Source organism: Aricia agestis, chromosome 18 (assembly GCF_905147365.1).
Source record: "Aricia agestis chromosome 18, ilAriAges1.1, whole genome shotgun sequence".
NCBI lineage: Eukaryota > Metazoa > Arthropoda > Insecta > Lepidoptera > Lycaenidae > Aricia > Aricia agestis.
In genome coordinates, this window is record NC_056423.1 from 6,471,054 (window position 1) to 6,497,573 (window position 26,520).

Below are 26,520 nucleotides of genomic sequence, written 5' to 3' on the forward strand. Positions count from 1 at the left end.
GAGACTAGGGATGGGAAGGGAAGGGAATAGGGTAGGGAAGGGAATAGGATAGGGGATTGGGCCTCCGGTAAACTCACTCACTCGGCGAAACACAGCGCGAGCGCTGTTTCACGCCAGTTTTCTGTGAGAACGTGGTATTTCTCCGGTCGAGCCGGCCCATTCGTGGCGAAGCATGGCTCTCCCACGTATAGTTGTTGTGAATAGCATACTCGGCACTTTATCAGAAAGTGGTGAAACAAGCCCTAAGCCCGGGCGCGCACTAGCGGCCAGGCTGCAGCGGTCAGGCCGCGGCGGCCATCGACAGTATGGTGTGGCCGCTTGACAGCGTGCGGCCAGGTGCGCGTGGTCTATGGCGGTTTCATACTAAGGTATCTATCTCGATGGCCGCCGCGGCTTGGCCGCTAGTGCGCGCCCGGACTTAGACTTTTAGGCCGGTATAAATAGTCAGTACTTACTCAAGATGCATCTCGGTCTCAAGACACGGTTCAGGCTCGTGATTGGTTGGCTATCAAAATTTGGATCAATCACAGAGCTGAACCGCGTCTTGAGACCGGGTCGCATCTTAAGTACTGACTATTTATACCGGCCTTATTATGCAGAATTTTTAAGTCCCGTGATCTTTCACGGTAGTTTGTGACAAGGAAAATGTACGGTTCCCGCACTAGTGAGGATACTCACACGTCAGTCTGCGTAGTAAACACCTTATGGTACAGTGACTCTGGTGCCATCCACCGCACCGGCAGCCGGCCTTCGGTCTTCTTGCGGTAGTAGTCGTTGCTGTGGACATCCTTCGCCAGGCCGAAGTCCGCGATCTTGAGGACGCAGTCGTCGGACACTAGCACGTTGCGAGCCGCTAGGTCTCGGTGGATGCACTGGAATTATAAAGAGGAAAATAAGGAACTTCATTTCAATAAATAATAGTAAAGAAAAAAAACTATAAAAACACGTTTTTATGTATTTTAAAAGATTATTGCATTGTCATTGGCAAGGTATGCAAAGTTTCGAATTAATTAGACTATATTATTATTCCGTTATACGGGTGTCAAAAGACCGCTTCCGATAACTTCGTGGGGTTATTATAGGGCATGAAATATATCCATTGGTGCAAGAAATTTTCATGTAATCGCCAGTTTTTAAAATAGTCAAAATTTTCAACACGCAATGTATAATGCGTGCAGTTAATGAGCGATAATATCGCCCGCCGCCAATGAATGAAACCCCGGGCCGAGCCGGCCCCCCCGCGCCGCCCGCGCCGAATACCGCCCGCGCCGAATACCGCGCGCGCGGCTCTGCGCTAGTCATGAGTTAAGACAAAACAGCTGATCGTGGTGTGCCCTATACCCTAGCCCGTAGGTAGTGAATAAACCACCAATATTGTAATGATTATTAAATTACAATAGTTTTCACGATTTAACAAAATGTTACAATTTATTAATTACCGTTTCTCAGGTTTTTACTCAAAAATACTCAGTTTTTACTTCCGGCCAAAAAGGAAAAGAAATCATAATTCACATCCGATCATCATCCGATTTACACATCTGTAAAAATACATACACAGTTACCTACTGCACCTATCAATACCTATCAATGGAAAACATACGTGATAACATGTTCACTGACCTGTGATCAGCTGTCTGCTTTTATGAAATGCAGTTCGAACTGTGCTCCATGATCCATCTAACTCGATGTAGATTGCAGAGTTATTCAACACTTAACAAAAGTAATTACAGGAGACATTCCAATTCTTTAAACACTTTTTATTGCACTGTTTAAACCGCACTATCGTCTATCGACGACGATGTTCACCTGTTCCTTAAAGCATCGCACATTCATCGGACGTATCTTGTCACGGCCCGTTATTAATTACAAACATAAAAAAAAATAGTTAACAATACACAAAACAAGCAATAATATGACAACATCTAAACGTAAAATTACAAAACTTAAACAAAAACGTCACAGTACCTACACCAGCACGGCGCGTGTTAGACAGCCGACTGAACAAAATTGAAGAAAAAACTTTGTAAAATAATAGGGATGTATCCCTGTGCAATGTGAATATTTTGAGTAATCGATAATGTTTTTATCGATAAATCGTATTAATTGTTTTACATACGAGTACGTATTGATTACTGTCAAACTAAAAATAAACAAATATTTACTCAATATTAAGAAAAGCGACAATAATTAAAAGTTATTTAATTAATTAGGTATTAAAGTATTTTAGACGCGCATAACGCGTACCACGGTATAACAATCACTTTATCACGATAATGTAGGTATCGAATTTAAAAAATGAGATGAGATCTACTAAATAATAGTTATAATTTTTATTATTTAATGGTAATTTAAATATCGACTAAATAGTATTGAATTTATAGGGTACAACACTTAGATTGTCCTTGAAATGGATTAGCGACACGTGCGTCGGCACCTGCAGAGCGGCGCGCTTTGTCGGCGCCGCGATCAAAGCAAGCCGCCTTTTGTCGGTGTCTTTTGACTACTTCCGAAAGTCGATACACGACGAACATTATTTCAAAAATTAAAATAGATTTTTTAATTTAGTAGCCATTTGAGCATTGAGGTAATAGGTTGTTAGAGTTGTTAGGAGATAAGTTTGATTTTTTAAAAATTACTTCAAGTATCAAAACGTGGTAGTATTGTGTAAAGTGTTAATAATTGATTATTATTTCAGTTGTAATAAAATACTTTGTGGTGTGAATTGTGATACATTTCGTTAACGAGAAGTTTTTTTGACGTTCTTGGTGGTGACTGGTCTTATTGCTTGGTGTTAAGGACTATTTTCAAAATGCATAAAGAAGTAAGAACACTTGAACTCAACATTTTTCACGTAAGTTAATTGCCAGTTTTATGTATGAGGTTTTTTCGTGTATCATCTGTTATTTTGATTGATAAGTGACGATTGCGGATAAACAGTTCATCCGCATAGGTTTCGTTACTTACGATGAACTTTTTAACGAGTCTAATAATCTTAGAAGTTTGCCATACTGTCGTAAGTTGTTACACATGCACAGACAGTTACTTACATTTTTCTACATGAGCTACCATTAAACTCTTAACACTGCAAGTAGCTTAGATGAGAGGTCAGAGGTCAGAGTTCTAAGTTCCACGTCATGGTGACCTTCATGGGTTTGAAATTGAAAAGACATACATTAGGGTTTCTGTGTGTTCTGTCGTAAGTCGTAACTCGTAGTGTATCGTCATTCGTCGCATACGACCTTTCGACTTAGCGTGCGTAGGGCGGAGCTAACAGCTGATTAACGCGGTCAACGTTCTCGGGTTTGTACCTACTCGGAACACGAGAACGTTGACCGCGCGCTTGCAAATGCTTATTGGGGTAAAAATAATAAAATTTAAAAAAATATTTTAAAATATTTTTCTATGTGGTTTATTATCATGTTTAAAGGGTTTTAATTATAAAAAAATAAAGAATAAAAAATTTAAAAAATTAAAAAAAAATTAAAAAAAAAATACATATTCGTAATCAGAAAATGTAGTATAATCATACCCCAAAGTTATCGGAAGTGGTCTTATTACACCCTGTATAGTCTTTTTTTTATGAAATAAGGGGGCAAACGAGCAAACGGGTCACCTGATGGAAAGCAACTTCCGTCGCCCATGGACACTCGCAGCATCAGAAGAGCTGCAAGTGCGTTGCCGGCCTTTTAAGAGGGAATAGGGTAATAGGGGAGGGTAGGGAAGGGAAGGGAATAGTTGAAGGTAGTTAAGGGAATACGGTAGGGGTTAGGGGATTGGGCCTCCAGTAAACTCACTCACTCGGCGAAACACAGCGCAAGCGCTGTTTCACGCCGGTTTTCTGTGAGAACGTGGTATTTATCCGGTCGAGCCGGCCCATTCGTGCCGAAGCATGGCTCTCCCACGTATAAACTAGTACAGCCCAAGCTTATAATAATAAGTTGAAAATACTTAATAATTATCCTTTACAGTTCACGCGTGGACAACCATGGTAGACGTTTTGTTTTATGCGAGAATAGATTTTACAGACCTATCATTAATCATAGCCTGGTTGTAACAATTGCGCAGGCCCGTAAATAGTTTAAAGTCACCTAATTTTTGAATGTCGGGAACTAAAATAAAACAAACTTACCCTTCTTGAGGCTAAATACTCCATTCCTCTGGCGACTTGGTATGAAAAAGACACCAAGTCTTTCTGTGTGAGAGTTTTCTTATCCTTCAAATCTTCCGTTGGAGATTCATACCTGAAAACAAAATCGTTCAAAATATCCTTGTTTTAAGCGTGCAACTAGCAAGTTGCAAGTATTAAGATTTTAAATTAATTGGCAAGGGATGTCAAATTATTTGATACACCAGTGGTGAGAGGACCCCGCCCAAATAAAACTTAAGGCCTTGCCAGTTGCATCGCCACTGGTTGAGGCCTAATTTAATTTTTTGCCCCGAATTCCTCCATTACCTAGTACGGTCAAAGTAGGAATTTCCACCTATTTTAATGATTCCAAATCTCACCTATTCCCCGGCCGATGATTTCTCAGGAACTCTCTCAGGTTGCCGTTGGGCGCGTACTCCACTATCACGTACAGCGGGCCGTCCTGCGTGCAGCACCCCAGCAGGTTGATGATGTTCACGTGCTTGCCGATCATCTTCATCATCTCCATCTCGGAGACCAGCGCCATCATCTCCGCGTCCGTATGGCCCTCTGCAATTTGAAAGGTTGTTGTTTTTTGGATATTCAGGGTGTAACAAAACAAATTAACGACGTTAGGGCGTTTCTCATAGAAACGCAGAAATCAAAAGTAACGCTTTCAGTTCAGAGGAACACATACGCAGCCTTAAAGTATTATCAGTTTGTCTAGTTATTCCGTATGGTTTTTGAGGTTAGCATCTGAAGATTTAGACCGATAAAGTGTGATGTCACCAAACGCGCATAATAATTCTTTGACAGTTTGATTCCAGCAAAGCAAAGCTACATAGTAATTCCTCCAAACAATCAAAACCTTGAATTATTGAAATACATAGCTAAGAAAATATATATTTAGTACTTACAATAATTAAGTATAACTAGTTTGCTGGTTTTGTCAAAACGTGGCTATATCACCGTCATGACAGGCGGGAAAATTTTCTAAACGTAATCACCCTTAAAAGGTGTATTTTTTTCTTTGTATTTTCACAGAGAACGCTCGTTACATTTTAAATATTGTCACCTTGCTCATTTTTATCTCGAATTAATAAAGTTCTTTTTTTTTTTTATTTCATTTAAAAAATTTCCCGCCTGTCATGACTTTCTTGACAGACTATTATATAGGTGTAAAAGCAGCTACACTGCGCACATTCTTTCTTTTTCAACTTACCTTTCAACATTTTAACAGCCACAACAGCTTGGACGCCAGGCTTCAATATCCCGACGCAATCAGCTTTCACCACCTTCCCAAACTCTCCTTCTCCCAGCACTTTACCCAAGGCCAGGGATTCCCTGGGCACCTCCCAGTCTATGTCCACTGGAAGCTCGTATTCTGACATCATCATAGAATCACACGTATTGCTTTGGACTTGAGACAACTTCTGTTTCTCGATCTTCACGACTGGCATCAACTATAAGAAAGAAAAGAATAGGAACTTTACAGAAAATCATAAGGTCCATCAAAAACTTCATCTACTTTTTTTCAGGTAATGGCAACGCTGGCTGTTTGTTTAATACAAATTATGATTATAATTTCGTATAAAGCTGCACCAATTCGCGCATAATATAAAAGTAGTTAATGAATGAAATGTCCAGTTTCTGTAGCAATACAGTAAGCAGGACTTACCAAGCATTCTCCAGTAGCATTCGGTGATCCGTTCATCTGTGGTTTCTCCACTGTCACCTTCTTCGTCCAATGGGTTACAATCACTGCTCGCGCTGTCTCTATAGCCAGCTGCTTCTTGATCTTCTCTCTCTTTAACTTCTTGAATATCATGACCACTATGATGGCCGCTACAAAGAACATAGCCCCTAAGACAGCAGTTACTATGTTGATCAGTAGCGCTGGCTTACCATGGTCTAATGCTTCTGTTATTGGTAACGCTGTAAAAGTAATATTACGATTAGAGATATACGTGGGAGAGCCATGATTCGGCACGAATGGGCCGGCTCGACCGGAGAAATACCACGTTCTCACAGAAAACCGGCGTGAAACAGCGCTAGCGCTGTGTTTCGCTGAGTGAGTGAGTTTACCGGAGGCCCAATCCCCTCCCCTTTTCCCTTCCCTACTATATCTTCCCTACTATATCTAGTGTCCATGGGCGACGGAAGTTGCTTTCCATCAGGTGACCCGTTTGCTCGTTTGCCCCCTTATTTTATAAAAAAAAAATAGAGTGCGAAGTAGAAAATATAGCTATGAAGACAATTATTTAATACTATGAAAGAGAAATCGATATATAGGCAGATGGACTAACGTAATTTGGTCGAATTATCTGCCTTTCCACCAGAGCCTGAACTCAGCGGAGCTGTGTTGCGAGGAATGTGTTTTTGAAAACCAATAGAATCGCTCCATTAACATGACTTTGCCATGACATCGCTCAGCGCGGCGATGCAATTGGTTCTTAAAAACACATTCCTCGCAACACAGCTCCGCTCAGTTCTGGTGGGTACGCAGCCTAAGACTCGGATTCTGAAATAGCTGCACGGAAAAGTTTCCGAACAGACTCGTGAATCTAAAATTTGTCTGACATAACAAAATAACATTATCATCATCACGAGTCATCAGCTTTTGAATCAATTTCTTTGATTAATCTATGTAACTCTAAACTCTAAAGTAATGGTGGAATAGATTTAGCACAGTTTCACAGAATACTTACAGTCTAGAACAGTAAGGTATCCCTTCGCAGTAGTATTTCCCAGCGAGTTGATAGCAACACACACATACCATCCCTCATCATCTTTAGTCACGTTGTATATCGTCAACTGTTCTGGCTTATCTTCTGGGTTTTCACTCTGTTAAATTAGAAAACTTGCTATAATAATGAGGAGTGGTTAGTTTTTAATTTCTAGATCTAGATTTTATTGTTACACTGACAAAAACATCAAAGCACAAGGAGAACTCCAAAAGCAACATCATAAACGGTCGGCAACACTGAGGTCTAAAGATGAAGCATGTATAAGTTATTATCTTAAAACTATTCTGCAGATAAATTATAAGACACAAAAAAGCATACAATACATAGTAAGCAGACAAAATAATTAGTATTATACCATCACTCATTTGAGTAATTAATAGTTATCCACTTTCACTAGGTATAAGCATAGAATAATATAATATACTAGTATAAGGTATTTAATTAAAAGCAGAGCAAACAATCAAGCAACACATAACATGCAACAGATCATGCAAAATGTTAGTGACTATACCCTCACCGTCACAATTTTATTATCGTCTTTGTAAACAACAGTCTCCTTCAGACGCCGTCCGAACGCGTCGGTGAGCGTCTCATTGTAAACGTACTCGTATTTCGTGAAATACATCCAGAATACGGACGGATGAAGATCGGAGAGGAATTCGCAGGTGAATTTAGCAGTCTCCCCGATCAGTTTCGTCTGATTGACGGCCGCTTGAGTTAACACAGGCTTCGCGTAAAGACGCTCTACGAACAAACGTATTTACGTTAGCTTACGAGGAAAGATTTAACGCATACGCCGAACTCAATTAGGAATCGATGTTTTTATTAATGTTAGAGATTCGATTAAAATTGGGAATAGTATAATAGATTATGTATAATAGTAGAATATAATAATACAATTAAATTGGGAAAGATAAAACTCATACACCGCACAAAATAAATTATCGGTCTATTCGGTTTTTATAGTTTCGATTAAAGTTATTGGGATTATCAGAAATCTAATTATAATAACAGCAGATGTGATTTCTGAATTTCCTGATCACATTTGTCAACTTGCCAATTCCAATCGCAGTAAACACTTGAAAGCATTTACTGCTCGTAATGTTATTCGAATTGGTCATAATTCTTAACCAAATATTACAGAGTAGCTGAGCTAACCACCACCAGATTCCTTCACCAATGCAGATTAGATACGAACAATGGCATGTAGGTGTGAAATTGCAATGTTATTAATGGAACACGTGAATCATACAAATAAACCGTACTGTACGCAACCAAAGTTCCACATAACCTATAATCCCACCTATCTAGATAATTTCTAGGATTTATGACATTTTCCATGTGAATCCCATCACCTTAATTGAATATCTGAGTTATGACATTTTCCAAGTGAAACCATCACCTAAATTTAATGAGTTATGACATTTTTCATATGAAACCCATCACCTAGATTCAAAATAAAGACCTCGATAACATCTCCCACTGGAATCGGAGCGTCGCTCGGACCAACTTCTGCGTCTTTGAGAGAATAGTTGGCTGGTCTAACCCAGTACACGTGTGGTTCTAAGTCGGAAAGTGGCGGACAGGACAACTGTATTGTGTCGTTCACAAGCACTGTTATGTTCCCAGGGTATCCTTCCTTTATGTAGGGCTTTGACGGGTACCGCTCTAGAATTAACCTTAGACTTAGGTTGGGTCTTAAAATACTAGAAAAAGCTACAGAGATTAAGGTAAATACTCTTATTGGCAATAATCTTGTTGCTTATCGTATTTGCCTTAAAAAAATCTTAAAAATCTAAAGAATAAAGGTATCTAAGGTTTTAGACAGCCCGATAGCAAATCATGTCTCATAACACTCAAAATCCTTAGTCAGATTTAAATTTAGACGTAATAATCGACCCCAATTTCGACGTTAGATCATCAGCCCAATTACCTTGTATCTGGAGTGTGTACGTGTGTTCTATACAGCCCAGCTCATTGCACACTTTGCATGTATAATTCCCATTATCGGTCTTAGTCAGTTCGTCGAGTGAGATCGACCATTTCCCGTACGATGGCTTGAAATAATTTCTGGATATCGGCGTACCTTTATTTTTGTACCACGTTATATTTGGCATAGGGTTTCCTGAAAAATTGTGCATAAATTAGAAATGTATTTAATCCTCATTTTCATGAAAATAATAATGATTCGTCGCAATAAGTCACTGTGTGTGCAAAATATAATTAACAAAAGTGTGTTTGTGTGCTTTTGCCTCTTTCTTTCTATCAATTTTAACAGGTGTAATGTTTAAGCCTATAAACTTATAAAGTCTTGAAAAATTACATAGTATTCATCACAAAATACAAACGGTTTACATATAGTGTGTTAGTGTAAACACCGTTATCCTTGAAACCATCAAATGAGCCCGACAAAATGAACATCTTTTTCTATGAAAACAATGCTGGGAACTCAAAAAAAATTGCCGTCTTCATACCCATACGGATGCCCGGATCGGCAATTTGTATGGGTATAAAGACGGATTTTTTTGATTTCCTAGCATTGGTCTCATAGAAAAAGTTGTTCATTTTGACGGGCTCATTTGATGGTTTCAAGGATAAGGGTGTTTACACTAACATCTTTTATATCAAACTAATTACAGGAGTAACGAAATTGCGGACACGTAGTTACCTTCAGATGCACATTTCAATCTAATCGTACTGCCAGCTGGTTTAATTTCCATTTGATACATTTTGGACGGATGCTTAAATCTAGGAGCATATTTTGATTGCGTATTATCAACATGGCCGTAATTGAGATGCTCCTTATCATTTTTCTCGTCCAAATCGTCATCTTTAGCTTCGTTTTCTTTGTATCTCTTTATATCTGTAGCGTTATCTTCGAGTTTATTGTTATCGAATGCGGCCAGCTGCGCCAAACTTTCAGGAGGTGGTCGTTTCAGAATATCTGCAATGCAACCCAAATATATAAATATAACAGAAAAAAACTAGTAAAATTATGAGTTCTAGTTTGCTGACGCTCTGACAGAAGAGCCACCACTGCTTATTGTATGATTGTAAGTTTTTTTTAAAGGTTTCTGTTCAGACTTACTTTTATCAACCTGAAGAGAGTACTTGTGGTATATATAACAGAAAAAAAAACTAGTAAAATTATGAGTTCTAGTTTGCTGACGCTCTGACAGAAGAGCCACCACTGCTTATTGTATGATTGTAAGTTTTTTTTAAAGGTTTCTGTTCAGACTTACTTTTATCAACCTGAAGAGAGTACGTGTGGTCTATACAAGCTAACTCGTTGCATACTTGACACGTATAGTTCGCATCATCATCTATCGTAACTTCATCAAGCATCACCCACCATTTGCCGTAACTTGGCGGGTTTCTTCTCGTTATTGGTCCGTTATTTTTATACCAAGTAACGTTAGGCGTTGGATTACCTGTAAATGTTTATGACCGTCGGTTATTTTTATACCCCTCGTGTACTGAAACATGGGGATTGCTCATACTTTGTAGCGTTTAACGTACGGATACTGTGAAGTTCTTTGTTCGAAATATCCTGATACACAAATTAGAATTCGAATATTTGAAATTATTCCTTGTGAACATATTTTAGGGTAACATTTTCGAAAAAGCAATTTTGCTAAGTAATTATTAGTTATGGCGTGTTTGAAAGTTGTTGCTTTTTTTAACATTTAAACTGAAATAAATCTTTAATTGACTTAAATATATCGCATTTATCTAGAAAAAGCCTTTTCGACTTATTTATTCATTTATGTAGTTAAGTAGATTTTTAAGATGAATTTAATAGAACAAGTAACAAATGTTATTGTAACTATTAGTTTTTTTTTTAATTACCTTCAGCAGCGCATTTGAAAGTGACTGTAGTTCCCGTTGGAACAATCTCCATTTTCGCCATCCTTGCCGGGTGCTTGTATTTTGGCGCTGATTTTGGTTGCGTCAAATCCAGGTAGCCGTAGGTAAAATGTTCTTTCTCTTCCAGGTCTTCTTCGATGGAATAATTGTCGAACACGTACTGCGAAGGTTCCGGAAGCCTTTGGTTGTCATCCGACTGATATTCTGCAAGAAAAACGTCATTTACAAGATCATAAATAGTTTAAACAGGGACGAAACATTTGTAGAGAGATAGGAGACTTAAAAATTAAATATTCGTTACTCAAACAAATGAAAACTTTTCAAATGCAACAAGATTGAGGCATTGCAAAAAGTTATTTTGAATTTAGAACACAGGATGGCACTTTTTCAAAAACATTCGGGCATTTGTTTGCCATTTTAATCTTGGATAAACAAAGTTTTGTTAAAATCGAAACATGAAATAAGAAATTAACGCATTTAGTAACATGACATGTTTAGACATCTGCATCGTCGCGAAGGCGTCGATTAATTCGATATCAAAATAACTGGCTGCAGGCATTTCCTGTGGCGATTGTCAATTGATATCCTCAACGTAAATTCTATGCATTAAAGTCATGAAATTTTTTAGTAATCCTAAGCAATAGGTACTCAAGTTGTTGTTAAGAAAAAATGCCCATTTAATGCTTGTGGTGGATAACTGTACCAGAATAACTATATGCACCTATAAATTCGTACTAAATAACCTCATCCTCTTGATCTAGCACCTTCGAGAATGATGCAGCAATAGCATGATAATATTATGTAAGTATAATGATAAAATTATGTTACATATTGTGCTTGTCTCTTTACACACGTCAATGTGAAAATTTCTACGAAATCTTTAATACTTATTTAGGAATTGTTTAAATGTTTTTCTTACCCTCAATATTATCAGACATCTGTTCAGGTTTGTGCTTGATGTTGACGCTCATCTCTTGGCCTTCGTCGTTGGTACATTTGTACACTCCGGCATCTTTCGCTCGAAATGCTCTTATTCTTAACCTGAAATATTTAAATACTGAATAAATGAATAAATAAATAAATAAAAATACAGGTAAGAGGCCATTAAGAAGATGTAAAATAATAGCCTCAAAACTTGGGGTATTCTTAAAAAAGTGAAGCTATTCAGTTAAACTTCTTCTTAAACGAATCAGAAGAATGTCTCAACCAGAGACTTTCATTCTGATTGACTGCCCTGCACTTGCCATCTTAAAGAGCCCTTTATATAAGGAAGATTTAATAATACAGCCATCATCATACAAAAAGTATTCTAGCTATAGAAATTACTTTATATCATTCTACAGAAGAGTTATTATATTCTGTAGTAGTGCATGGGCGTACCCAGGTTCTGGGCCAGGGGGGGGCAAATTACCCAGGTTCTGGGCCAGGGGGTGGGGCCAGGGGGTGGGGGCAAATTACGCAGATTCTGGGCCAGGGGGTGGCAAATCAGATTTTTTATAAGCTAGGTGTTTATAAAGAATAAAAAATTAATAATTTTTAGTTGTATTGCAAACAAATTGCAAAAATTCGTTATTTTTATAGATGAAAGTACTAGATAATATACTTAGTAGGGACGTCAACATGATCCAGGGGGGGGGCAGCTGCCCCCCTGCCCCCCCCCCCCTCGGTACGTCCATGTAGTAGTGTGTAGTCAAAGATATTGCTAAATCTGCTTTCTTATATCTCAATTGAACCTAAGCTTGAAATAACAGTATTGGAGTATTTTCAGATGTTGATCTTGTATCAACTGGACTTATTAAAATTCCACTGGAATGGAATGGTGTATGAAAAGCGATTCATCAATGATGATTGATGGCTTTCCCCGAATAGACTCCGTGTTACTCCGCCGCTAGCACAATATGACTTAGTACCTACTCAAAACAATAATATTGACCAACGCTTAGGTTGAGTTTGAGTTGAATATTAGTAGGCTTTTCTGGACTATTCTTTGTAATATATTTTTTATTTTATCAGCAAGAGTCAAATTATAAATACTTACGATTGCTTCTGTACAACCACTCGGTTTCTTGAAGAATTTTCTATAGATTTTCCGTTGAAGAACCATTGGACACCCTTCGGTTTCGGGCCACAGAGTAACCTTAGTCGCTCATTATTCCCAACATGTAGCACCGTGTAAGACTCATCTGGAACAAAAAAAGAAAAAAAAAATATTAATTTGTCAAAGCTTCACCAATAAATTGTTGCGATTTTACAAATCGGTGAAATTGTTGCTTTAGTCATGGTCATAAAATTTCCACATTTTTTATAACACCACCTTGCTAGGCTAATGTTTACCGTAGATACATAATCATAGGTGCTATTTTGCAACATCAAAGGTGTAATTATAGTAAACCAGTACATCAAATTTCCACATCCAAAAGTGCTCCTTATCACACACAATTAGATGCTATTTTCCAAAATCAAAGACAATGTAATAGTGATGTTCCAGAAAATAAAAACTGACTTTGATATCTGTGTGAACACGGCACGGAGGTGGCTGGGCTATTTTTCACGTAACATTTCAACAATCTGTTTAATTGTGCAATAAACGTGCAATGATGATTATGAATGTATTTTCGACTTCGTATGCTTCGACTCAAGATTCGGGGCAATGCCTACTGGACGATAAAGAACGCAAAAAACATTGATATACATGGCAAAAGTATAAAACAACACGGTTTTCTTGATGAAGAGTTGTATGGCCGATGTCGGGATAATATGTAGGTAAGTACTTATCTTTGAAAGAAATTGAGAACTACCCTCAAAAATTTATTTTTGCTAGAATAAAAAAATGTTAGTAACAAAATAGATGTATTTTATTTTCATACACGTAATATATGCATTTAAAAAATTACAGTTGATAGTGTAGTACGGAGAATTTCGTTGATGGTACATCGGAAAATCTTGAATTTTAGAAATACATCGATTTTAAGTAAATTGTATGAACCGATTTCAAATTTACTAAAACATAATAATATGGAACATTGTTGTGGGTGCGCAGCGTGTACTGAAAAAGGACGTCACATTATAATATTATATCTCAATTTATCCACAAACAAAATGGAATTTCACCAAGAAATATCCATGTGCGCTCACCTTTATTCACCCACGCCGTATGTATTTGGCCGTCGTCCAAGCAATCAAAAAGCCATACAACAGTGAATTAGGAGATCCGTTACATACACACCTCGTTACCGCGTGTATGATTTATGTATGATTTACGATTACCCGCTTTTACCTCTACCCTACCTGACCATTTTATTTCTTATTCGTACAAGCAATTACGAAATTACAAGAAATTGTTATTAAAATTAAAAATAACGGCTTCATAAAGTTTTTTTTCCTACGTTCGCAATTCGCATGTATTCCAAATTTACAAGCAATGACTGTTGCTAATAAAAAATGCGGCGGCGTCATAAATGCAATCGGCGTCATAAATGCGGCGTCATAAAAAAGTTGGAAATAAATTCGCTCATCCTAGACAAATAATTAAATACCAATATTAAATATTATTAAATACAGAGAGAAAAGTTATATTAACCGACTTCCAAAAAAGGAGAAAGATTTTTATATTGCAACATAAATGCAGTTTTTTTTTTCGAAAAGAGTTAAATAATTCGTTTTCTATTAAACTGCTGTAAGAAGTTATTCTTATGAAATGTGATAATAAATGAGAATACTATTTTGCTGTTAAAAGCTCACCTGACTCTAAAAATCAAACATCGTCCTTCTCTCTTCACACTCACGCCCGTCTTTCATATGCCAGGTGAAAAAGGACGGCGCGGAATCTTCGCCGAGTTAGTTTTACTTGAATAAAAGACGAACTAGGTATAATGATTATGAAAAAAGTGTTTTGAGCAAATTTAGGTTTTATCAATACCTTTTTAGATATTAAAAAATATTAAAGAAAAGACAGCAAACTTCGAAGATCCAAGCAAAAATGTGTCTAAAACAAGGTTTTTTGTAAAAAAGAAACTATCGGGCATTTTTTGAGTAATCGTGTTTTTGTCTTGAGCATTTAATCTTTATGAACTGAAGTTACTTGTGTCAAAAAATCAGTTTTCTAGACCTTACAGATTTTGAGATCTAGGTTAAAGTATGTAGTCAAGTTAGGGTCATATGGGCTCTTAAACCTCTCTAATAGCTTGGTTCGAAAAACAATCGAAAAAAATTGTTCTGATTAGCATTCGTCCCAAAATGTATTAAGTACTTAAATCGAAAAGTGGTTCCATTGTTTCGTCTGGTCCTAAATAAAATTTTAACAACTACGCGGCTATTGTCACAAGACCACACAGGAAAAATTACAGCCAATTAACTCAGACTTGATATTATTATAAACTGTAATTTAACGATTTCGTAGGGTAAAAAAGGGACCCTATTATTAAATCTTACCTCCTTCTCTTCTCGTCTGTCTGTATGTTTCTAACCTCTCTTAAACCCTAATACCTAGGTGTCTACTAGTTAGTTGAACATATTATCTTATATCTTTAAACGAGCTATTCTTGTAGGTATATCTTATATCTTTAAACGAGCAATTCTTATATTATATATAATTGGAATCTCGGAATCGGCTCCAACGATTTTCATGAAATTTAGTATATAGGGGGTTTCGGGGGCGATAAATCAGATCTAGCTAGGAATCATTTTTAGAAAATGTCATTTTATTAGTGTTTTATCGAATACCGAGCAAAGCTCGGTCAAATAGCTAGTACATTATAATATATATATATATATATATATATATATATATATATATATATATATATATATATATATATATATATATATATATATATATATATATATATATATATATATATATATATATATATATATATATTTGGAATCTCGGAATCGGCTCCAACGATTTTCATAAAATTTAGTATATAGGGGGTTTCGGGGGCGTTAAATCGATATAGCTAGGAATCATTTTTAGAAAATGTCATTTTATTAGTGTTTTATCGAATACCGAGCAAAGCTCGGTCAAATAGCTAGTGATTGATTATGTGGATGATATTCATTCATTTACTTTTAGTTTTAGTTTTAGCCGTCTTCTAAAAAAGGAGGTTCTAGGTTCGGTTGTGGATATTTTTATTTTTAATTTTTTGTAAGTAATGTTCTTTCTATGTTGCGTTTTTTTATTTTTTTTAAAAGTCAAATCACATCTAAGCATTCGTATTTTACATTTTAGACTAGATTTCAAATTCCAAAGTTATATTAAGTCATCAAAGAATTCTCACGAGGTCACAAAATCTTTGTGTTTGGGACAAAAAATTGAGAAAGCTTTTTCTGGAGTCTTGCATCTGCTCGCCATGTGCAGTAAAGTGACACTGTTTGCGAAATAGTGACATCGACAACTTGTCGTATTATCGATATATTGTAGAATATCGATAATATCAATAATGTCGATATATAGCATCTTACTAAGGTTCTGTTTCTTCGGAATTTTAAACTAGCCGACTCGACTCCCGCTACACCTTTGCACCAAAATTTATCTATCGCGCGAGAACCGTATATTTTCTGTTATAAAAAGCATCCCATGTCTTTTCCCAGGACTCGAAGTATATTTCAACTCAAAGTATGCAATTTTCACGGAGTGCATAGGAATATTGGTAAGGGTGGCTTTCCGAACCTCGATGCATGGCAATGACATTGGACCTGTAACCTAGGTCATAAAGTAACATTTTACTTGAATTTTTATCGGTCGCGGTTTGCAGCAAGGATCGGAAAGCCGATGAAGTATGAAATATGAGATATATCGTGTGAGTCAAATGTCAAAAGTGTGTCAGTTATCGATGTCGACGGAACAAAGCGCAACACTGTTCAGGTCGTAACTCAAAGGCCACAAATCTGAGGGACCATAAAAACGGGACCACTTCTGAAACAAAAGGATTGTAATTGGTCCTGGTCCCGTGACGAGCGTGCTTCATGTTATTTGGGACACCAATATGGCGTTGCAATATGGTCCCCTTACCACACAAAAAAATATTTTTAGTACCCAAAAATTAAATAGTAAAAATACATATCTACTAATTTCTTTTTTCCATACTTCATATACTATTTTCTATATAGTTAGTGCATACGATCAGATACGGCTTTGATTTTGATAAGTATAATAATATTGTGTTTTTAGATAAGTATAATAATATTGTGCTAGTTACTTAAACTAGCTATTTGACCGAGCTTTGCTCGGTATTCGATGAAACACGAATAAAATGACATTTCCTAAAAATGATTCCTAGCTAGATCGATTTATCGCCCCCGAAACCCTCTATATTATACTAAATTTCATGAAAATCGTTGGAGCCGATTTCGAGATTATACAGTGTGTAACAAAAATAAGTGATATTAATACTTTAGGGTGTGTACGTGTTCCTTGTAGAGAGTTCACTGTGAAAGTAGCAGCTCTGAAAGACGAAAAAAATTTTTCACTTTTGTATGGGCAAGGGTCCGAGCGTCACGAGTTTCCCCATACAAAAGTGAAAAAAAATGTTGGTCTTTCAGAGCTGCTACTTTCACAGTGAACTCTCTACAAGGAACACGTACACACCCTAAAGTATTATCACTTATTTTTTGTTACACCCTGACCCCTGTATATATACAGTGTGTAACAAAAATAAGCGATAATACTTTAGGGTGTGTACATGTTCCTTGTAGAGAGTTCACTGTGAAAGTAGCAGCTCTGAAAGACGAAAAATTTTTTTCAATTTTGTATGGGCAAGGGCCCGAGCGTCACGAGTTTCCCCATACAAAAGTGAAAAAAAATTTTTGGTCTTTCAGCGCTGCTACTTTCACACTGAACTCTCTACAAGGAACACGTACACACCCTAAAATATTATCACTTGTTTTTGTTACACCTTGTATACATGGATTTAAAGATATAAGATAGGCATTATTTTACGGCGAAAATTTAATAGGCCCGCGGCCTAGGGGCAGCAGCGTCCATAGGTCCATAGAGGCTCTACAGACTACGTACATGGGGCAGCGGATATAAAGTGGATTACTCTCATGATAATATAGGGTAAAATAACTAGTGATTGGACAGTACTAGTCATTGGACAAAGCACAAAAACACAATATTTATTAAGGTTGCTTTAAAATCTGCCTGTTTTTAAAGTAATAGAACGCCTAATTTGAAAGAAAAAACAGGTAGTATTTAGAGCAGCCTTAATAAATAATAAATATAGTGTTTTTGTGCTCTGTGTAATGACTAGTACCACAGTGTAAATAGATATATAGTCTGTCTAATGACTAGTCATTTACCTTACTTCTAAAATCTGTGCATTTACCTTAAATAAATTCGACACTGGAGACACTGGTAACAACTAACAACTATAACTAAGTATTTTTGAACGTGCCGCACATGGCAACAAATTTTCGCTAATACCATGTTATACTCCGTTCTCAGTTGTTTTACTTCTCACAGGATCTTAAGAGGATACAACAGGGGCTAGAGAAATGAAAAAAAAGTACGTGTAATATCTATAGCTGTCTCCTTTACCTCAAGCCTATACCGCAGAACGCGATAGAGACAACTGCAGAAAATCCAGAAAATCAACGATTCGTTGTCCCCTGATTCCTTCTCCAAAACTTAACCGATTTAAGTACTTTTTTCATTAAAGATTAAAAAAAGGCTTGAGCTGTGTTCCTATGTTTTGCTTTTTTTGTATAATCTAGCCAAATCTGTTTTCTGGACGTTTGAACACAGCGGAATATCTGGCCATTTTTTTGGGTTTTTGAACGTTCATATCTTATTTAATAATTAAATTATGAAAAAAAAGAAAACATAGGGACATTGTATTAGTGGCCGTAGATATTTAGGAAAAAAATTATAACTCTACTAGCATTATCCAGGGAGGAAACAGGGGACAACGTTTGTATGGAAAAAAGGGCGGTGTGGAATCCTCTTAAGAGAAACACATAAGGATCAACTTTAAGATTCCGGGCAGTCAGTTGTAAATGTCACCGATATTTTCGTCCGCGAGAGTATCAGAGCAAATCACCATAACTTAGTAAACACAGGGATTTGCAGTTTGTTTTTGTGACAAAATTACTTTCTTCGTTTCTAATTTTAAATTTGAATACGTATGAGTTATGTTCTATTTAAGTACTTATAATATTTTCTTCTTCATTCTTGGTAGACTTATATTCGTTACAACTCTGTAACGACTAGTCTGGGGTAGTACTTAGAAAACGAAACAGAGTATAGATAACAAATATACGTGGGAGAGCCATGCTTCGGCACGAATGGGCCGGCTCGACCGGAGAAATACCACGTTCTCACAGAAAACCGGCGTAAAACAGCGCTTGCGCTGTATTTCGCCGAGTGAGTGAGTTTACCGGAGGCCCAATCCCCTACCCTATTCCCTTCCTTACCCTCCCCTTGTAGAAAGAGCGCGTTTTCTTAAAAAATCGGCCAAGTGCGAGTCGGACTCGCGCACGAAGGGTTCCGTACCGTTATTGAGCGAAAGTTGGAAAAAAAATTGTGTTTTTAGTATGGGTGCCCCCCCTTAAAAGTTAAACATTTATTTTATTTTATTATCAATTATTAAAGTATGAATAATACTTAATTAAGAATATTGTGAGTACTTCAAGTGCCTACCTGCTACCATTATTGATTGGCAAAAAGGCCAAAAAAATACGTTTGTTGTATGGGAGGCGGGCTCCCATACAACAAAAAAATATATAATATTTATTTTAGCGGCAACAGAAATACGAGTACACATCTGTGAAAATTTCAGAAGTCTAACTATAGCGGTTCTTGAGCTGCCTGGCCTGGAGACAGACAGACGGACAGGCGGACAAACGGACAGACATCGAAGTCTCAGTAATAGTCCGTCCCGTTTTTACCCTTTGGGTTCGGAACCCTAAAAAGAACCTATAATGTCGTTTATATTTTTTTTATAAAATAAGGGGGCAAACAAGCAAACGGGTCACCTGATGGAAAGCAACTACCGTGCGTTGCCCATGGATACTCGCAACATAGAAGAGCTGCAGGTGCATTGCCGGCCTTTTAAGAGGGAATACGCTCTCTTCTTGAAGGCTTGCAGGTTGTATTCAATTTGATGTTTATTTTATAAGACTAAATGCTTCCCGCAATAACATTGCATTTCGTTAAGACAAAAACTGCACTAAGTATGTCCTTTCCCGGGCCTTAAAGCATCTCCATGCGAATTTTCATCTAAATCAGTTTAGCCATTTAGGGTCAATTCAGACCGCAACGCGACGAGGCGAGGCGAAGCGCGGCGCGGCATAATTTGTATGGATTTGACAGATTTCAATGGCGTGTCGAGACATCTTGCGAATCTGTCAAATCCATATTATAAATTTAGAAATGCATCTACGCGTATGCGTCGCGTTGCAGTCTGAATCAAGCCTTAGCGCGCGTTCAGACGTGGGCGTTTTTTGCTCGCGCGGATTCAGCACATGTGAAATTGCTATGAATGATGAATCCGCGCGAGTAGAAAACGCGCAGAAAACGCGCACGTCTGAACGCGCGCTTAGGGCCAGGCCACAACACTGCGTTGCGGCGTCGCGTCGCGCGTCGAATCGCAAAAAACAACCATAGAAAAGCCAAACCATAGAAAATTTTTGCGATGCGACGTCGCAACGCAGTGTTGTAGCCTGGCCCATTGGCGTGAAGAGGTAATAACAAACAGACGCACTTTCCTATTTTTAATATTAGTAAGGATGGTTTGTATATATTGTATAAGATTCTAGACATGTGCAATGCCTCAGGTAAAGCGCAAGATGTTAATGTGTTAAATAATGTATTTTGAGATCAATTTATTATTATTGGCTAGGGTTACCACTTACTAATTAGCGTAAACATGTTTTTACGTTATCTCTGGCTTTTTGAGTCTTGTCTGGCTTATTCTAGCTTTTTCTAGCAGGTCTAACAGATTTTTCAGTCAGTATTAATCCTGTCTGGACTAGGCTTTCAAATCAACTGTTATCTTTTATATAAAATAGCTGTCCCGGCAAACGTTGTTTTGCCATAAAATGATTTTCCCTGTTTTCCTGCTTTTCTCTGTTTTTTCGGGGTTTTTTTCTATAGACCTCAAGGAGCCCGAGATCTTTCCAACGAATGCAAAACCGTGGAAATCGGTTGGTGCGTTCTGGAGTTATAGCGTCAGGAAGGTAAACCCCACTTATTATTATATTATATTAGATTAGAGGGTAAACGGGAAAACTGGTCAATTAATAGAAAGCAATTACAGTCATCCATGGACACTCTCAACATCAGAAGAGTTGCAGGTGCGTTGCTTTTTAAGAGGGAATAGGGTGAAGCCAAACGAGCGTAATTTGTGAGTTGTGTTGTGAGTCGCAGAATTTCGGCTGGTAGAAATTCTGCTGCATTCAGTTTCATACAAAAGTCCTGTTTGATTCACACGAGAGTAATTTTCTGAGTCATGATTTGTATGAAAAGTTATTTACGCGGCCGAAATAGGCATGATGACATTTTTTTTCTTATCGGTAATTGAAAGACACTTAAAAAATAGAAACATCGTTGAAAGAATGACTCTGATAGCTTAAAAATTCACCAAGATATGACAATTCAAATATCTCATAAAAAAGACCTGCCCGAAACGCTCCATACAAAGTGCTACGAAAGTATGACGTCAGTCTTTCGTAGTTTGTACGCATCGGGAGACAACTTTGTTCGACAGGTATATCAAATATTGCATTTATGAAAGTGGTTTCATAACAAAAGTTGCTTTTAATTGCATAAGTTATCGAATTGAATACAAATATTTAAAAAAATTAATTGAAAAAAAATTCGACTTGAATATCCAACTTTGAAGGCGCATAACAAAAAAAACACAAATGCTATCAAGCTGAAATTTTGGGAACACTTATTTTTTACCGTGATTTCTTTATTTTATTAACAAAATTCGCTAATCTTTGACCTTGTCATCATCCCTATTCTGCGACTCACAACTCGCAAATTACGCTCGTTTGGCTTCACCCTTACGCTCTCTTCTTGAAGGTTTGCAGGTCGTATTGGTCCGGAAATACTGCTGGCGAGAGTTCGTTCCGGAGTTGTTCAGCTGCATTTGCTTGTCTATCTGTATTCACAGTTTTGCAACCCTAACTCCAAGTATACGTATGCCCAAGGGGGTTTATATCAAGATTTTTTATAGTGACAACATAATTGCATCGCTGCACTTTAGTATTTTAATGTTGCTTGTTAGTTATCACCTAGACTTTTTAGTATAGTGTTCAAAAGTAAAGGAGACGGTTAAAGACCATGAAATCCTGTACCTACCAAAGGAGTATTTCCTCTAACTTTGCCTACAAAATATAGATAACATGCATTAATCGAACTAACAATAAACATCTAAAAAGTATTGCACCACAAATGAATGATTATAGAGAGAAAAAGTTCGTATGTTTGTTTGCATCGATTAGGATAGAAAACTACTGGGCCGATTTTAAATTTGTCAAAGACTGAATAAACCACTTACCACAGGGTAGGAAAGACACTTTATTACGGTAAGATGTATAATTACTAAGGGTGGGTTGCGCCAACTTACTTTAACTATAACTTTAACCATAACAAAATGTCAAATCCCTAGTAAAAATCCGTAGTAATGGACGCCATATTTGACGATCACCTTAACTATAACTACGCCTCTGGTGCAAGTGCAACCCATCCCTAAGGGATACTGTTATTACGTGTGCAACTTCTACTAGTTTAAGGCTGGAAATTGAACGTTCTATTTCGAAACCTACATCACAAGAATATAGCAATAATCATCATCATCAACGTTATGCAGTCAACGCGGATGTAATAAAAGCTCCTATACAAACTGGGAAGTCGTTAAGTTGTCGGCGCTTTTCTGACCCACTCGTTTGCGAGTGATAGATTCACGCTTAGTGTGAGTATCCCTTATTATAGCAACAATGGAAAATACTGATATTGGTCAGTGGGAAAATTAAATTTCATACTAATAATTATACTTAAATGCGAAAGTGTTTCCGTTTGTTACCTCTTTACACCAAAACTGCTGAACCGATTTTACTAAAATTTGGTATGCAGATACTTTGAGTCCCGGGAAAGGACATAGGATACTTTTTATCCCGGAAAAATATACGATTCCTGCGCGATAAACGAATTTTGGCGCAACGGAGTTGCGGGCGTCATCTAGTTAGGAATAATGGAAAAACTAAATAACATCAGTCGACGACCTCTGTGGCTCAGTTCGTGGGCTGTTGGAAGCTCAGACCGGGGGTCGCGGCTTCGAATCCCGCCGACGGAACAAAAAAATCTTAAATATATTTATACTTTATAGTATAAAAGTATTAAATATATTTCCGTTGTCTGGTAAGTACCCGTAACACAAGTCCTTCAGGTACTTACCACGGGGCCAGACTGACGTGGTGTGAAGCTAGATATTATTATTATATTATTAGTCGTTAGTAGTAGATGAACCTTGTATGGTTTTCTTCAGTTTCTTGAACTTAACTTTTTTCGCAAAAATGTTGAACAAAAAACTAAATTTTTGTTTATGAAAATTTTCATTTTTTTGTAAAGTGTAAGGAAATTCATTAAGAGATGTACAAACATTTTATTAAATGAGTGGCGTTCGCGTAAACATTACAAGTTCGACCTTAATAACTGGAGACAGGACATTAATAATTGATTCCGGAATATTTAGATCACTCTTGACGCAAATGGACGGTGAAATAAAATAGAGCACTGAAAATGAACACGGGATTGGATGAAACATAAAAAAAATGTATCTTTAAAGGAGGTAGAGATCGGTCAGCTCTCAAAAAAGGAGGTTCTAGGTTCGGCAGCGTTTATTTTTTTTAACCAATTTTTGACTGTTGATGGAATCAGTATCTTACTAGCAATATTAAAGGTCATTTTCCGTATTAATTCTTTCAAGTTTTCTCTAAAACTATCTGCAGCATATACAACTTAAAAATACTTAACCATCCGAGATACAAAAAACATATTAAGAGCTCCAACTCAAGTGTCAAGTATCTATGACGCTAAAAATGATACTGCAATTTTACATGCGCGGGCGCAGTCGCGATTTTTTGTGCGTCAATTTGATCTTTACGCTTGTGGTTTTAAGGAGGATGTCTTTTTTTGTCCGTAGGTGTCTCGTGACTCCCGTTATTAGTTTTGGCGTGTGACGTTTGGATGGCGTGGTTTCCTCTTTAACGGATGGTGTAATTTTCTGTCATAACTAATAAGAACGAGTATGAGGTGGATATACTTAGAAATTCTGAGGTGAAAAGTTATTAAAGTTAGGCGGATCGAGGGACAAACTTCATATTATAAATTTTAAATGTATTTCGCCAAATTTTTCCGGGATGAAAAGTATCTTATGTCCTTTCTAGGGATTCAAAGTACCTCCATACCAAATTTCAGCTTAATCGGTTCAGCGGTTTGAGCGTGAAGAGGCAACAGACAGACATACACACTTTCACATTTTTAATATTAGTATGGATTCTGTGCTTCATTATTTTGTTTTTTTTTTTTTTATGAATGATGGGGGCAAACGAGCAAACGGGTCACCTGATGGAAAGCAACTTCCGTCGCCCATGGACACTCGCAGCATCAGAAGAGCCGCAGGTGCGTTGCCGGTCTTTTAAGAGGGAATAGGGTAATAGGGGAGGGTAGGGATGGGAAGGGAAGGGAATAGGGGAGGATAGGGAAGGGAATTGGGCCTCCGGTAAACTCACTCACTCGGCGAAACACAGCGCAAGCGCTGTTTCACGCTGGTTTTCTGTGAGATTAAATCTACTTTAGAAGAAAATTATGTTCATAACATTAGCCTGATTTCACATTAAAAGAAAGTATTAAAAGCTTTAACAAAGAGAAATGGCAAATTAAGAAACATTTGCCAAGATCTGACGGGCTTTGATAGTAAATGTAACAAGAAACAGAAACACAAACAGACATCAAAAGTAGCTGGCGGTCAATATACGACCTACGCGGGAAGATGAAAAGATTTTTTTTTATTTTTAATCACAATCGTAGACGCGACCGGAATATAGGACATTATTAAAAACTCAACGACACATCCGTTTCCTCTTGCATTCGAATTTCGAATTTAGAATTCTCGTATCGTCTAATTCTTTTGAATCGCGTTGGAGTGACAAAAATATTCAATAAACGTTTGTTTTTTACGTTTTTAAACCGTATGCATACCAAACTTTCATTTGCAATGGACTCTACATTTCAGATAGAGCTAATAAAGTCAATCTATTATAATTTATATAAAAACTAGAGGACGCCCGCAATTCTGACGTGGGAGAGCCATGCTTCGGCACGAATGGGCCGGCTCGACCGGAGAAATACCAGGGGCTCACAAAAAACCGGCGTGAAACAGCGCTTGCGCTGTGTTTCGCTGAGTGAGTGAGTTTACCGGAGGCCCAATCCCCTACCCTTTTCCCTTCCCTACCCTCTCATATTTTATTCCCTACCCTCCTCTATTCCCTTCCCTACCCTCCCCTATTACCCTATTCCCTCTTAAAAGGCCGGCAACGCACCTGCAGCTCTTCTGATGCTGCGAGTGTCCATGGGCAACGGAATTTGCTTTCCATCAGGTGACCCGTTTGCCCCCTTATTTCATAAAAAAACTTTTATCTCGCGGGATCCGTACATTTTTCCAGCATTAAAAAATGTATTATCTTCTGCGGATTCCACCGTACTTAAAGTAAATCTGCTGTTAAAGCGGGACAAAGCTATTTTTCTTCTCTTTCTATACCCCTCGTTATTGTTTACCATGCCGTAGGAGGGTCGGTATTTATAAGTTGCGCACGAGCTTGCTTTCAATTAGTTTTGATTTGTGAGTAATTGTTTTCAGGAACGTCAAAGATTGTGTGTACGACTGTACGTTTCCTATTCTGATCGTATTTCCTACTTTTATTTACTTTAAAAATATTACGTAGTAGGTAGTACTACTGCAGGACGTATTTCTTAACATTTTTTTTTAATGAAATATGGGGGCAAACGAGCAAACGGGTCACCTGATGGAAAGCAACTTCCGTCGCCCATGGACACTCGAAGCATCAGAAGAGCTGCAGGTGCGATGCCGGCCTTTTAAGAGGGAATAGGGTAATAGGGGAGGGTAGGGATGGGAAGGGAAGTGAATAGGGGAGGGTAAGGAAGAGAATAGGGTAAGGGATTGGGCCTCCGGTAAACTCACTCACTCGGCGAAACACAGCGCAAGCGCTGTTTCACGCCGGTTTTCTGTGAGAACGTGGTATTTCTCCGGTCGAGCCGGCCCATTCGTGCCGAAGCATGTTACCACGTATATTGTGCTATATTCGAATTCGATGTACCATCGAAGAAATTGATTCATAAGCAGTTGAACTAAATCATTTTGTCGGATTATGTCAATTCAATATTAAAGTGCTCCAAAGCTTTAAATGAACGTGGACGGGGCGCTGCTGGTAAAGGAGAACTGTCAAAAATGACGTTTTTATATGATAAAAGCGCGTTAGTTCCTTTTCTCGCCACGTTCATTTAAAGCCTTGTCGCACTTTAGCCATGCAGCTTGACTTGACGCTACCAAATTACGTAGGTACTAGGTCCGCCAACTGGTTAACAACCATAACATGAAAATCCCTTATTCTCCATACTAAATTATGAGTGCTTAAGTGTCTGAAAACTAATCCATTGAACCAATTTAGTTGTGACATGACGATGTTGTAGACCGAATACGTCATCTAAATCATATTAAGAATTTGTTTTAAGCACAAAAATTCGCTCCTTTT

At 37.6% G+C, this 26,520-nt stretch overlaps 1 protein-coding gene across 2 annotated transcripts in view; it reads right to left on the reverse strand.

Moving 5' to 3' along the window:
• LOC121735814 (fibroblast growth factor receptor homolog 1-like) overlaps window positions 1-26,520 on the reverse strand; it is an 80,338-nt gene that overhangs the window by 2,346 nt on the left and 51,472 nt on the right. The window contains exons 3-15 of one of the 2 annotated variants that reach the window (XM_042126776.1): window positions 12,779-12,923; window positions 11,660-11,781; window positions 10,723-10,944; window positions 10,116-10,304; window positions 9,542-9,817; window positions 8,807-8,998; window positions 7,391-7,617; window positions 6,835-6,970; window positions 5,805-6,061; window positions 5,349-5,589; window positions 4,507-4,696; window positions 4,130-4,241; window positions 679-872 (exon numbers count right to left, since the gene is read on the reverse strand). In XM_042126776.1, coding sequence (XP_041982710.1) covers window positions 679-872; window positions 4,130-4,241; window positions 4,507-4,696; window positions 5,349-5,589; window positions 5,805-6,061; window positions 6,835-6,970; window positions 7,391-7,617; window positions 8,807-8,998; window positions 9,542-9,817; window positions 10,116-10,304; window positions 10,723-10,944; window positions 11,660-11,781; window positions 12,779-12,923 — 2,503 coding nt within the window. Of the gene's footprint in view, window positions 1-678; window positions 873-4,129; window positions 4,242-4,506; window positions 4,697-5,348; window positions 5,590-5,804; window positions 6,062-6,834; window positions 6,971-7,390; window positions 7,618-8,338; window positions 8,542-8,806; window positions 8,999-9,541; window positions 9,818-10,115; window positions 10,305-10,722; window positions 10,945-11,659; window positions 11,782-12,778; window positions 12,924-26,520 lie in introns of both variants that reach the window. The other variant, XM_042126777.1, reaches the window with a different exon arrangement.